Source organism: Leuciscus leuciscus (assembly GCF_965113295.1).
Source record: "Leuciscus leuciscus genome assembly, chromosome: 4".
Classification (NCBI taxonomy): Eukaryota; Metazoa; Chordata; class Actinopteri; order Cypriniformes; family Leuciscidae; genus Leuciscus; species Leuciscus leuciscus.
Window position 1 is genome coordinate 35,281,224 of NC_138728.1, and position 12,106 is coordinate 35,293,329.

Here is a 12,106-nt window from a genome sequence, read left to right on the forward strand (position 1 = left end):
CTGCTTGTATGGAAGGGTTTAAGTATGGTGTCATCAGCCACTTTTTAAGTGGGTAGGCAGAATCCCCCAGCAGAATGCCACTATACTCCCCAGAATCAAATTTTTCAAAGATGTTTGATCTTCTTAGGATGAAACTGTCGTGCTTTGAACCTGACCATCTAGCAACGCAGTTTAAAAAACACAAACTTGGGTCACAGATGACTTGGGTGTTTAGTGAATGAAAGCACTTCCTATTCAAAAAAGCATTCTCATCCACTGTCGGTGCTGATATCCTGATTTGTGTCCCATCGACGCAGCAAGTACATCAGGGAAACTGGCAATGGCATAGAATTTTTGCCTGTTTGTGTTTTGTACATTTATGCTTGGCATGCACACGTAGTTGTTCATGTGGCGACACAAGGCAAGTGACACCCTGCGGATCCAGTAGCAAAATAACGTAATGCGACGCACTTTTGATCCAGTAGCAAAATAACGTAATGCGACGCACTTTTGATCCAGTAGCAAAATAACGTAATGCGACGCACACTTGAAGGCTTGGGGAGAGAGCGCCGTTTCGGTCTGTTTCATGTTGAATATCAGGCGTGATCAAGTCCGTTATCCGCATTATTCCCTCTCTTTTAAAGCGCAAACGAGCATATGTCGACATCATCATAAATATCCAAAGGATGATGACTGTCTCGTAAAACTCGTCGACGAATTTGCGGTTCTTTATTATCAATTACGAACTCATCGATGTGATCTAATCTGGCTGCCATCTCATTCCGACCGTTATTCATGGGCAGAGGCTGCCGTAAATATTTAGTTGGAGCGCAGAGTTACGTTTAAACTAAGTTTAATGGTGCAACGCAAAAATATTTAGTAGTGCGTAAGTTGTAACTTTGTGCCCATTTACGTCAAAACTAGGCTAAGTTGTAACTTTGGCTGGTGCAACCGGCCCCGGGTCCGAGTCTTTCGTTCTTCCTGTCAGTCCCATAGAGAGAAATGATTAGTTCATCTAGTCTTCGGGTTCGGCCGAGTCTGAGTCTTTCGTTCTTTCTGTCAGTCCCATAGAGATAATATGATTAGTTCATAAAAGAGAAGGACAGGGACAATAACAAGATGGAACTTTTTCATTTTTCAGATAATGTTTATTGCACATATATTTTGATAATTGTATGTTAATTCCTAAATATAAAAAAATATACATTTAGACACAGTCAATGATATGAATCTAATGTTGTATTTGTAGCGAGATACCAGCAGTCACGTGACAAAAGAACGAAGGACTCAGACCCGAAAGACTCGATGAGCTAATCATCTCTTTCCGGTACTGACAGCATAGTCTCTATGGGACTGACAGGAAGAACGAAAGACTTGGAGGACCTAGGCGAGCGGAACCCGAACTCCCGTTTCTTGTACAGAACCCGAAGACACGAGGCGGGGAACAGACGTGATCAATGTGAAGTTGCAAAAGAAAGAACGTCTCGGATCAGGAGGTGAAGTGAACTAACAGACTGCAATAGCCTGAACTTAAGACCCAACTAATCAATTAATTAAATATTTCGGTTTCTTATAATTTGGATTTGGCTAGTTTAGTTTATGGTTTATTTAAATTTTTTCAAATGTAATCAACATTTTTGTAAGGACTAGACGTGTTGGGCTATTTAACATGACATTTTAATTATATTCTGCTGAAATGAACAAAATGACTCAAAAAAAAGATTTGTTCATTTTGCTGAACGAGATTCAAAGATCCGAGTCAGTAAAATTATCCGAACTTCCCACTACTAGTAAGAAACACTGAGAGAGGTCATAATCCAGTGGGATTGGCTCATCTTTCAGGAAGGTCAAAGGTCATCGTATAGATCACATGGGTCAGGGTACAGTTTTCTTTTTTTCAAACTTCATATATTACTGAGTTATCTAGATTTATTACATGGCTTGGTTGAATTCCAATGTAGAATGCGGTCTGTTATTTCTTGATAACAGACCGCTGCTAAGTATAACACAACGTTGCCATGAAAAACAGAGCGTTGCCATGGACGCAGGATTCTAACCGTAGAGACGGAACGGACTATTTTCTTTAGCGGAAGCAATACAATTGTTTTTAAATCAATAAACTAATTTTTAAATCAATATTTTGTGTCAAATTAGTGATTTATTTGGTAGGTAGCCATGTAATAAGCGGGATAATGTAGAGTGAGGCGGTTGTTATAGCGAACACAACCCCTTCAGGCTGATTCAAGACCCCTCCGCTTCGCGTCGGGATCCTGATCAGCCTGTCGGGGTTGTATTCGCTATAACAACCGCCTCGCTCTACATTATCCCTTACTTAACTGATGATGACTTGACGCAATCCTTGTTTTTATCTTATCTCAGATTTGTCAGAGTCTCAGGTCTGTAAATTCAGTTCTGTTCAGGAGGAGTTTATTTAATGTAAACTGGATTAGAATAATTATGCTCATACTTTCACTGATCAAAGGTTTACAGTATGATCAGATGATCTGGGTTTATATATTTTACACTTATTAATGAACTGACATCTTGACATTTATAAATTTTACAACAAATTACTTTTTTATTGAATGACATTTTATTAAATCATGTGTGTGATAATTTCAATTCAAAGTTAATTTTGATAGTAATATAAAAATGATTTATGTGACACTACAATAAGGACTGAATGACTGATTTCCATCAACACAAATAAAGTTTGAGAAAAGCACAGATACACACCGTCACTCATCATGACTCACAAACACACACTGATCTTACTGTCTATATGAGGATTCATTACACACATTTATTCTGACGTGTTATTTCACTGACAGAAGTTCAGCTGAAGAATGAATGTAATGAAGAGAAAATAAGAGACTCTATAACATCTCACTGTTACTGATTTATCATGCAGCTCAAAGCATTATGGGTAGAATCTCTCTACAGTCTGTTCTGATTCATGAACACAGTTTCACTGATGATTCATAATAAACACTAAACCCAGGATAGAGCGGTTGAGTGAATGTGGTCTGGACTGTGTGGATGAGGCTCATTGTGTCAGAGACGCTGTAGAAGGACAGAGTTCCAGCACTGTGATCCACATACACTCCTATTCTCCTGCTGATGGATTTTACAGGGAGTTCAGTCTCTATCTTATTGTGTGTGAATGAGTAACTGGAGGAAGAGCAGAACAAACTCCAGGACTGATCATTATATCCAAACTCACACTCAATACCCCGTCCCTTCCTGCTGATGCTTTTATATGACACTGATATATCCACTCCATCATATTCTCCACTCCACTCAATCTCCCAGTAACAGCGTCCACACACACTCTCTCTACACAACACCTGACACACATCATCAAATCTGTCTGGATGATCAGGATACGGCTGCTCTGCTCTGATACAGCCGCGAGTGAAAATTAAAATTATTGTTACATTTGCACTTAAGCCTTTGCTCCTAGCAGGTTGGAATTGCCACATTTTCGCGTTATTTACACTTAATTGCCCGACCGAAACAGCATCTGCAAGAATAGCTTTAAATAGAGACATTTCAGATCATTCCAGCAGGACCAGCGACAAGCATACTAGAGGCACAGCTAGAACGCGCAAGTGTTTTTGCCAGAATACTCTGTTCACCCTGTTATTTCATTGTTGTTTTTAGTCAAGGTTGGAATTGCCACATTTTCGCGTTATTTACACTTAATTGCCCGACCGAAACAGCATCTGCAAGAATAGCTTTAAATAGAGACATTTCAGATCATTCCAGCAGGACCAGCGACAAGCATACTAGAGGCACAGCTAGAACGCGCAAGTGTTTTTGCCAGAATACTCTGTTCACCCTGTTATTTCATTGTTGTTTTTAGTCAAGGTAAGCCTATCTTCGATTCTATTGTTACTTTGTATTTTTAACTTCACATAATCCTGTATTTTAGAGAGACGCGTTGGCACAATTAACAACAGCCGCGAGTGAAAATTAAAATTATTGTTACATTTGCACTTAAGCCTTTGCTCCTAGCAGGTTGGAATTGCCACATTTTCGCGTTATTTACACTTAATTGCCCGACCGAAACAGCATCTGCAAGAATAGCTTTAAATAGAGACATTTCAGATCATTCCAGCAGGACCAGCGACAAGCATACTAGAGGCACAGCTAGAACGCGCAAGTGTTTTTGCCAGAATACTCTGTTCACCCTGTTATTTCATTGTTGTTTTTAGTCAAGGTAAGCCTATCTTCGATTCTATTGTTACTTTGTATTTTTAACTTCACATAATCCTGTATTTTAGAGAGACGCGTTGGCACAATTAACAACAGCCGCGAGTGAAAATTAAAATTATTGTTACATTTGCACTTAAGCCTTTGCTCCTAGCAGGTTGGAATTGCCACATTTTCGCGTTATTTACACTTAATTGCCCGACCGAAACAGCATCTGCAAGAATAGCTTTAAATAGAGACATTTCAGATCATTCCAGCAGGACCAGCGACAAGCACACTAGAGGCACAGCTAGAACGCGCAAGTGTTTTTGCCAGAATACTCTGTTCACCCTGTTATTTCATTGTTGTTTTTAGTCAAGGTTGGAATTGCCACATTTTCGCGTTATTTACACTTAATTGCCCGACCGAAACAGCTGTACTCACTCAAGCGGTGAAAGCATTATCCGTATATCTGTGTAATTTGCACGCTGTCGCGGAAGCGTCAGCGGAAGCGTTCAGCTCTCGTGTTCAGCCTCCTCGTGTGAAGACCGACTCGGGAAAAGACCAGCGACTCTACCTGCGCGACTCCACCGAGCAAGGACACCTGAAAGGCACTTAAGTATCTCCTCTTCCCTTTCTCTTCCCTCTACTTACCTTATTGTTCACCTTAATCAACATGTGCTTTCAATACATTCCTGTTATCTCTCGGCACCGTCCTTTCATCACGCGCAATAGGCAGCGCAATACCGCCAATCTGCGTCCCATCCTCACATCCTCACATACTCCTCTCTCTCTTTCCGTGGGTCTATGGAATTGTCAGTCAGCAGTCAATAAAGCTGACTTCATTCCAGCCTTTGCATCTCATTCTACTCTTAGTATCTTGGGGCTGACTGAGACCTGGATTCGTCCAGAAGACTCAGCAACCCCTGCTGCTCTCTCTAGCAATTTCTCCTTCTCCCACTCCCCTCGCCAGTCTGGGAGAGGTGGGGGTACAGGGCTTCTCGTTTCTAACAATTGCAAATACTCCACGCTCTCTTCTCTATGCAACAACAACTCATTTGAATATCATGCTATTACACTTACAACCCCCATTAAAATCCATATTGTAGTCATTTATCGCCCCCCAGGTCAGCTGGGTAACTTTGTAGATGAGCTGGATGTGCTGCTGTCCACTTTCCCTGAGGACGGCACCCCACTTCTAGTCTTCGGTGACTTCAACATTCATCTCGAAAAGCCACATGCAACAGACTTCACCTCTCTCCTAGCCTCTTTCGATCTCAAACGACTCATCACCACAGCTACTCACAAATCAGGCAACCAACTGGACCTGGTTTACACACGCAACTGCACCACAGAAAACATCCTGGTGACACCTCTCCACGTTTCAGATCATTTCCTCATTACTTTCAGTCTACAACTCTCTACCCCTGCACCCCCACCCCCACCACCAGTCACTTTCAGACGAAACCTGCGCTCACTTTCCCCCTCCCATCTCTCCTCTGCCGTGTCATCCTCTCTTCCCCCACCCTCACAATTCTCATCTCTGGATGTGAATACCGCAACGGACACCTTATGCTCCACTCTAATCTCTTCTCTAGACATTATCTGCCCTCTCTCCTCCAGGCCAGCACGCACTACTCCCTCTAACCCCTGGTTATCTGAGGTTCTTCGGGAACACCGGACCAAACTCAGGGCAGCGGAGAGGAAATGGCACAAATCAAAAGACGCATCTGACCTGAGTATGTATCAATCTCTCCTCTCCTCCTTTTCTGTTGATGTTCATGCTGCAAAATCTTCATACTTCCACAACAAGATCAACAGCTCCTCCAACACACGATTACTCTTCAAGACATTCAACTCTCTCCTCTGTCCACCTCCACCACCTCCCGCCTCCTCCTTAACTGCTGACGACTTTGCGACCTTCTTCACCAACAAAACAACAGCTATCAGCAGTCAGTTCTCAGCTCCACACACACAGGAACCCAGACCGACCCCTTCCACAGCCAATACCCCTCTGTCCTCCTTTTCTTCGCTAACCGAGGAAGAAGTATCTACACTTCTCCTCTCCAGTCACCCTACCACCTGCACGCTTGACCCCATCCCCTCACACCTTCTACAAGCCATCTCTCCCACACTTCTACCATCACTCACACACATCATCAACTCATCCCTCCACACTGGCACCTTCCCTACAGCATTCAAGCAGGCTCGGGTTACTCCACTGCTCAAAAAACCAACGCTAAACACATCATTGGTAGAGAATTACAGACCTATCTCTCTCCTACCATTCATTGCGAAGACACTTGAAAGAGCTGTCTTCAACCAACTAACATCCTTCTTGTCTCTAAACAACCAGCTGGATGTCAACCAATCTGGCTTCAAGAAAGGACATTCAACTGAGACTGCATTACTGTCAGTCACAGAAGCCCTACGGATCGCAAAAGCTGCTTCCAAATCTTCAGTCCTCATTCTCCTGGATCTGTCTGCTGCCTTCGACACGGTGAATCATCAGATCCTTCTGTCCACCCTCTCATCGCTGGGCATCACAGGAACTTCACTCCACTGGTTTGAGTCCTATCTCACAGGTAGGTCCTTCAAGGTCGCATGGAGAGGCGAGGTATCCAGAGCACATCAGCTGACCACAGGGGTTCCCCAGGGTTCAGTTCTTGGTCCCCTCCTCTTCTCCATCTACACCACATCACTGGGACACATCATACAGGCACACGGTTTTTCCTACCACTGCTATGCTGATGACACACAGCTCTTCCTCTCCTTTCAACCAGATGATCCCACAGTAGCTGCACGGGTCTCAAGCTGTCTGGCGGACATCTCCACATGGATGAAGGAACACCACCTGCAGCTCAACCTGGCAAAGACTGAGCTTCTCGTCCTCCCTGCCAATCCGTCTCTACAGCACGACTTCACCATCCAGCTAGAGTCATCATTAATCACCCCATCAAGATCGGTCAGAAATCTTGGAGTAACGTTTGATGACCAGCTGACCTTCACAGATCACATTTCAAAGACAGCTCGATCATGCAGGTTTGCACTGCACAACATCAGGAAGATCAGGCCTTTCCTAACTGAGCATGCAACACAACTTATCGTCCAGGCCCTGGTCATCTCTAGGCTTGACTACTGCAATGCCCTTCTGGCTGGACTCCCAGCATGTGCGACCAAACCCCTACAGATGATCCAGAATGCTGCAGCTCGTCTTGTCTTCAACGAGCCCAAGAGGGCCCACGTCACTCCTCTGTTCATCTCTCTGCACTGGCTACCTCTAGCTGCTCGCATCAAGTTCAAGGCACTGACGCTTGCTTACAGAACTATCACAGGCTCAGCTCCCTCCTACTTTCACTCACTCCTACGAGTCTACATCCCTACCAGACACCTACGATCGGTCAACGAGCGACGTCTCGTGGTTCCATCACAGAAAGCCACAAAATCACTTTCCAGAACATTCTCATTTACAGTTCCATGCTGGTGGAACGCTCTCCCCACCCTCATCCGGAATGCAGAATCCCTGACAACATTCAAAAAACAGCTGAAAACCAATCTCTTCCGTGAGCACTTAACCTTATAAAAAAAATAAAAAAAATAAAAAAAAAATAAAAAAAAAATCCTTTCCCTTTGAAACATCACTTATCAGGCTTATGCTACTCTGAATAATACCAGAACTTCGTATTTTGAGCACTTCCTGCGTTGTTGTTGCTTTTGCCTCTTTATGATGACTCGCTGAACTTAGTCCTAATTTGTAAGTCGCTTTGGATAAGGGCGTCTGCTAAATGACTAAATGTAAATGTAAATGTAAATGCTCTGTGTAAGTGTCAGTAATCACTCTGTTCCCCTCAGACAGACTGATGTATTCATTCACTGTGTTCAGATCCAGAGTGAGCTGATGAGAATCTGATGGAGAGAAAACACATCAGAATCAGGAATTATGAATCTGTCTGATCTTTTATTATAGCTGAACTCTTCATGTTCAATATATCAGCAGTGTCTCAGTACAGTTTACCAGATATCCTGTGCAAATCATCAATTACATGATCAAACTCTTCTGTCATGTTTTCTTTCACCTTCTACAGGAAGAACATGAAGACACTCTGTGAGTTTCTCTGCTGGTTTTCTTAGTGACTTACATTGTAGGAAGTCGTTCCTGGTTCTGGGAACAATGTTGGTGAAAGTGACTGTGGAAATCAACAGACATGAAGAGTGTGATTATCATGTCGAGAGAAAATGATCCCTGCATCCGTTCCTAAGACATTTCTAATATGATCTTCTACATGATATGAGATGATGGAGGATCATTTCTGAGAGCTGATGAATCTCCAGGACTTTACCTCTGTCAGAGATCTTCTTCAGCTCCTCTTGGCAGAAATCCTCCAGTTTGTCTCTGAGCTGACAGACAGATTCTCTCACAACATCAAAAGAGGAGAGAGAACTGAAGGGATTGTCATTTACATCTGTAGATTCAGGAGGAGCTGAGAGAGACTGGAAACTCTACAGAAAACAGAAATCAAAGCTCATCACCTCCACACTTCATCAATAACCTGCACTACTGTCAGATTTGAGCGGCTCTTGTTGATCTTGACACCTTTAGTAACTGAACTAAATCCAGCTCTTTCACAGCATCAGATACATTTTTCTTCATATTCATTATATGACATATTATAACAAATTATATTCTTTCAATAGAAGAAGATCAGATGAGAGTCTGACTGATGATGATATAATAACCGAACACACAGATCAACACTTCAGTCAACGGCTCATTCTGCTCTCATGAAATGTTTCTCTGTGAGTCTCTTGCTCAAGTCCACTATGACCCTGTTCTTCTAGATCTCTGTTACCTGCAGGAAGTGGATGTGATCCTGTGTGTGTGAAAGCTGCTCCAGCTCAGCGTCTCTCCTCCTCAGATCATTGATCTCCTGCTCCAGTCGCTCCAGTCGTCCTTCAGCTCGACTCACTGCAGTCTTTTCCTGATCTCTGATCCGCTGTGTCGCCTCAGAGCGGCTTCTCTCAATGGAGCGGATGAGCTCAGTGAAGATCCTCTCACTGTCCTCCACTGCTGTCTGTGCAGAGCGCTGTTAGGACACACATCACAATCACACAGTGGCTTCAGTGAGTCCTGACTGAGACGTCTCAAACTTCTCTTCTTCTCCAGACTCACCTTATGAGACGCCACAGCCTCTCTCAGCTGCTGAAGAATTTTCTCTCTCTGCTGGATCCTCTGCTGGAACGACCTCTGCGTCTCCTTCAGCTGGTGCTAAAGGACAAACCAATGACAGTGACAGTAATACTACCACAAAATCATCATGTGAACAGCTGATATGAAGCAAATATTGATGTGAGATCTTGTATGGAAATGTTCAAAGGCTCAAACTAGGGATTCACCGATAGCACTTTTTCCAGAACGAGTCTGATACCGATACTTTCATTTTTGGTACTTGCTGATACATAGTACCGATACCTGTATATTCATTGCATTTGAATTTTTTTTTTTTTTATGTTGTGTAGAGAAACAGAAAGAACATGAATCAAATTAGTTGCCTTAATCATTTAGCAAATATTTCCTTCAGTTATTTTCAGTTTTATCTTCTAATTATGCCTGTTAAAATGTATTGTAGTCTGTTACTTTCACTGTTCATTCTATTGCTTGTATATTTTATCTTTCATTAATAGCACAGTGAATATTTAGCAGGGATCAACGCTAAGGATTTTTGTCTAGTATTTTTTATTATTCAGTAGGTTTATTAGGCTGCTGTCACTTTAAGAGCTGCACGTATCCAACATATTATTACACGTACTACACACGCATTTTCAGTTTCTACTGTTTACGTTCACTTAAGACGTAATTGACTATATTTCACAAGGCTATTCGCAGATATGGGCATTTTGACATAATTCTGCGTGAATTTGTCCGTTCAAGCACAAGAACTCGACAAGCCGCTGTGCGCTGAATCAACACTGCGTGTTTCGCTCGCGAACAGCAGATATGCGTGAACATTATTATTTTTTAAATACATTTTAGTCTCGTCTTTTTTCGTCAATGAATATTATTTCGTTGATATAATCATATTTATCGTTTAATGATGTTGGTCTCATCATCGTCTTGTCTTAGGGTATGTTTACACAACAGCGATGTACCAAAAACAGACGACAACATTGTCAAAATGATCCCCGTTCACATGGATCTGTGAAAATGACTAAAAAGTCTGTATTATGTTGCCAGGCCAGTAGTTGGCGATGTCACATTATTTTTTTCTCAGTGGAAAACACAATTTATGTTTTTGTTGATTACATGGAGACGGTAAAGGCATCGCTTTTCAAAACCTTGACTTTGAAACCAGTTTTTAAAAGCATGTGTTTTCAGCCACCCAAAACGCTGTTGTCTTGAAAATGAACAACCAAAACGCATTCGTTTTTTCTCAGTTGAAAACACTGTTGTGTAAACATACACTTAGTCATGGAAAAAAAGGTAGTCAATGAACACTTTTCATTATTGATTTAATTAATGAAATTAAAACTACATAAGTATGTCTACATTATTTCATCAATAGTTGTAAGTTCATACCTGTTTCTCTGTCCTCTGTGCTGCCGCTGATACAGTGTCGTGGTTTTTATGTTCATCCATCACACACAGCACACATATACACTTCTGATCAGTGCGGCAGAAAACCTCGAGGAGCTTGTCGTGTTTCTGGCAGATCATCTCCTGCAGTCGTCCAGTGGCATCAGTCAGATTGTGTCTCTTTCCTTTAAACCAACTCTCATGTTGTTCAAGGTGATTCTGACAGTAAGAGTTCAGACACACCAGACAGGACTTGACGGCTTTGTGTTTTCTTCCAGTACAGACGTCACACTGCACATCTTCAGCTCCAGCGTAACAGTCAGCAGCAAGTTTAGTCTTCTTCAGTTTCTCCACCATTTCAGCCAGAATGGTGTTTTTAGCTAAAGCAGGTCTTGGACTGAAGGTCTGTCTGCACTGAGGACAGCTGTAGACTCTCTTCTCATCCTCCTGATCCCAGCAGTCTGTAATACAGATCTTACAGTAACTGTGTCCACAGTGGATAGTCACTGGATCCTTCAGGAGATCCAGACACACTGAACACATGAACTCGTCCTGAGAAATTCTGGCTTCTGCCATTTTACTGCATGAATACAGAGACAAAAACACCCAACAGCTCAACTACACTTAAGTTTCACTTTCCCTGAACTCATGTGTTTCCCGTTTCCTGGTTCTGTGTTTGAGTGACGTGTGTAAAAGATAATAAAAACAGACTCAAAGTCAGTCTCAAACAGACACACAAAGAATATACATTACAGAGAAGCAGACAACACAATTAAAGTGCCCTGAATCTTTTCAGATGTGCTGGTTTAGCAAATTAGCTTTATGAAATATTAATAATAATTGATTATGAATATTTGGATCAGTTAATATAATTAACTTAATGTCGTAAATTAATATTACAATCAATTAACCTGTTTGTCCCGTGAACACTCAGGATTAATTGTTTATTAACTCTAAGAAAGGTACATTTCCGGGGCATGGGAAATGTCTTTCTTAATTTACAGTTCTACTAAGACAAAATCTATGAATTAGTGACTCCAGTTATGAGCTTGAGACACGGACAACTTTACGTGTGACATGAACAAGATTTTATTAACTAGTCTTAACACTTAAACTACTCTAACATACACACACATACATACAGTTTACCAAGGGAAAGAGACCTGAAGCAGAATACAGGAAAGCAAGAAGTTATAGCACTGTTTGAAATTCATCAGATCAACAGCCTTGAGCAAACCATCAGTTTATTTCTAACATGCCCTTCTTTAAAAGGGGTAAGGATACATAATGTATCAAATAATGAGACTAAGTTTGATACTTGCAAGTCTCGCCCATTTGAATTAAACTGTCCTGATGCAATTT

General features: G+C 41.9%; 2 protein-coding genes across 2 annotated transcripts; one reads left to right on the forward strand and one right to left on the reverse strand.

The window, feature by feature from the left end:
* Positions 1–1,825: 1,825 nt before the first annotated feature.
* Positions 1,826–11,353, reverse strand: LOC309497462 (tripartite motif-containing protein 16-like). The gene is made up of 8 exons (XM_082167764.1): positions 10,748–11,353; positions 9,344–9,439; positions 9,024–9,257; positions 8,514–8,673; positions 8,313–8,360; positions 7,986–8,079; positions 2,317–3,369; positions 1,826–1,869 (listed from the first exon to the last, which is right to left on the reverse strand). Exons 1-7 carry the CDS (start codon positions 11,318–11,320, stop codon positions 2,934–2,936), a joined length of 1,641 nt encoding a protein of 546 aa, XP_082023890.1. The 5' UTR covers positions 11,321–11,353; the 3' UTR covers positions 1,826–1,869; positions 2,317–2,933.
* Positions 3,412–7,976, forward strand: LOC309497334 (uncharacterized protein). The gene is made up of 2 exons (XM_082167549.1): positions 3,412–4,351; positions 4,554–7,976. Exon 2 carries the CDS (start codon positions 4,850–4,852, stop codon positions 7,754–7,756), a length of 2,907 nt encoding a protein of 968 aa, XP_082023675.1. The 5' UTR covers positions 3,412–4,351; positions 4,554–4,849; the 3' UTR covers positions 7,757–7,976.
* Positions 11,354–12,106: the final 753 nt, after the last annotated feature.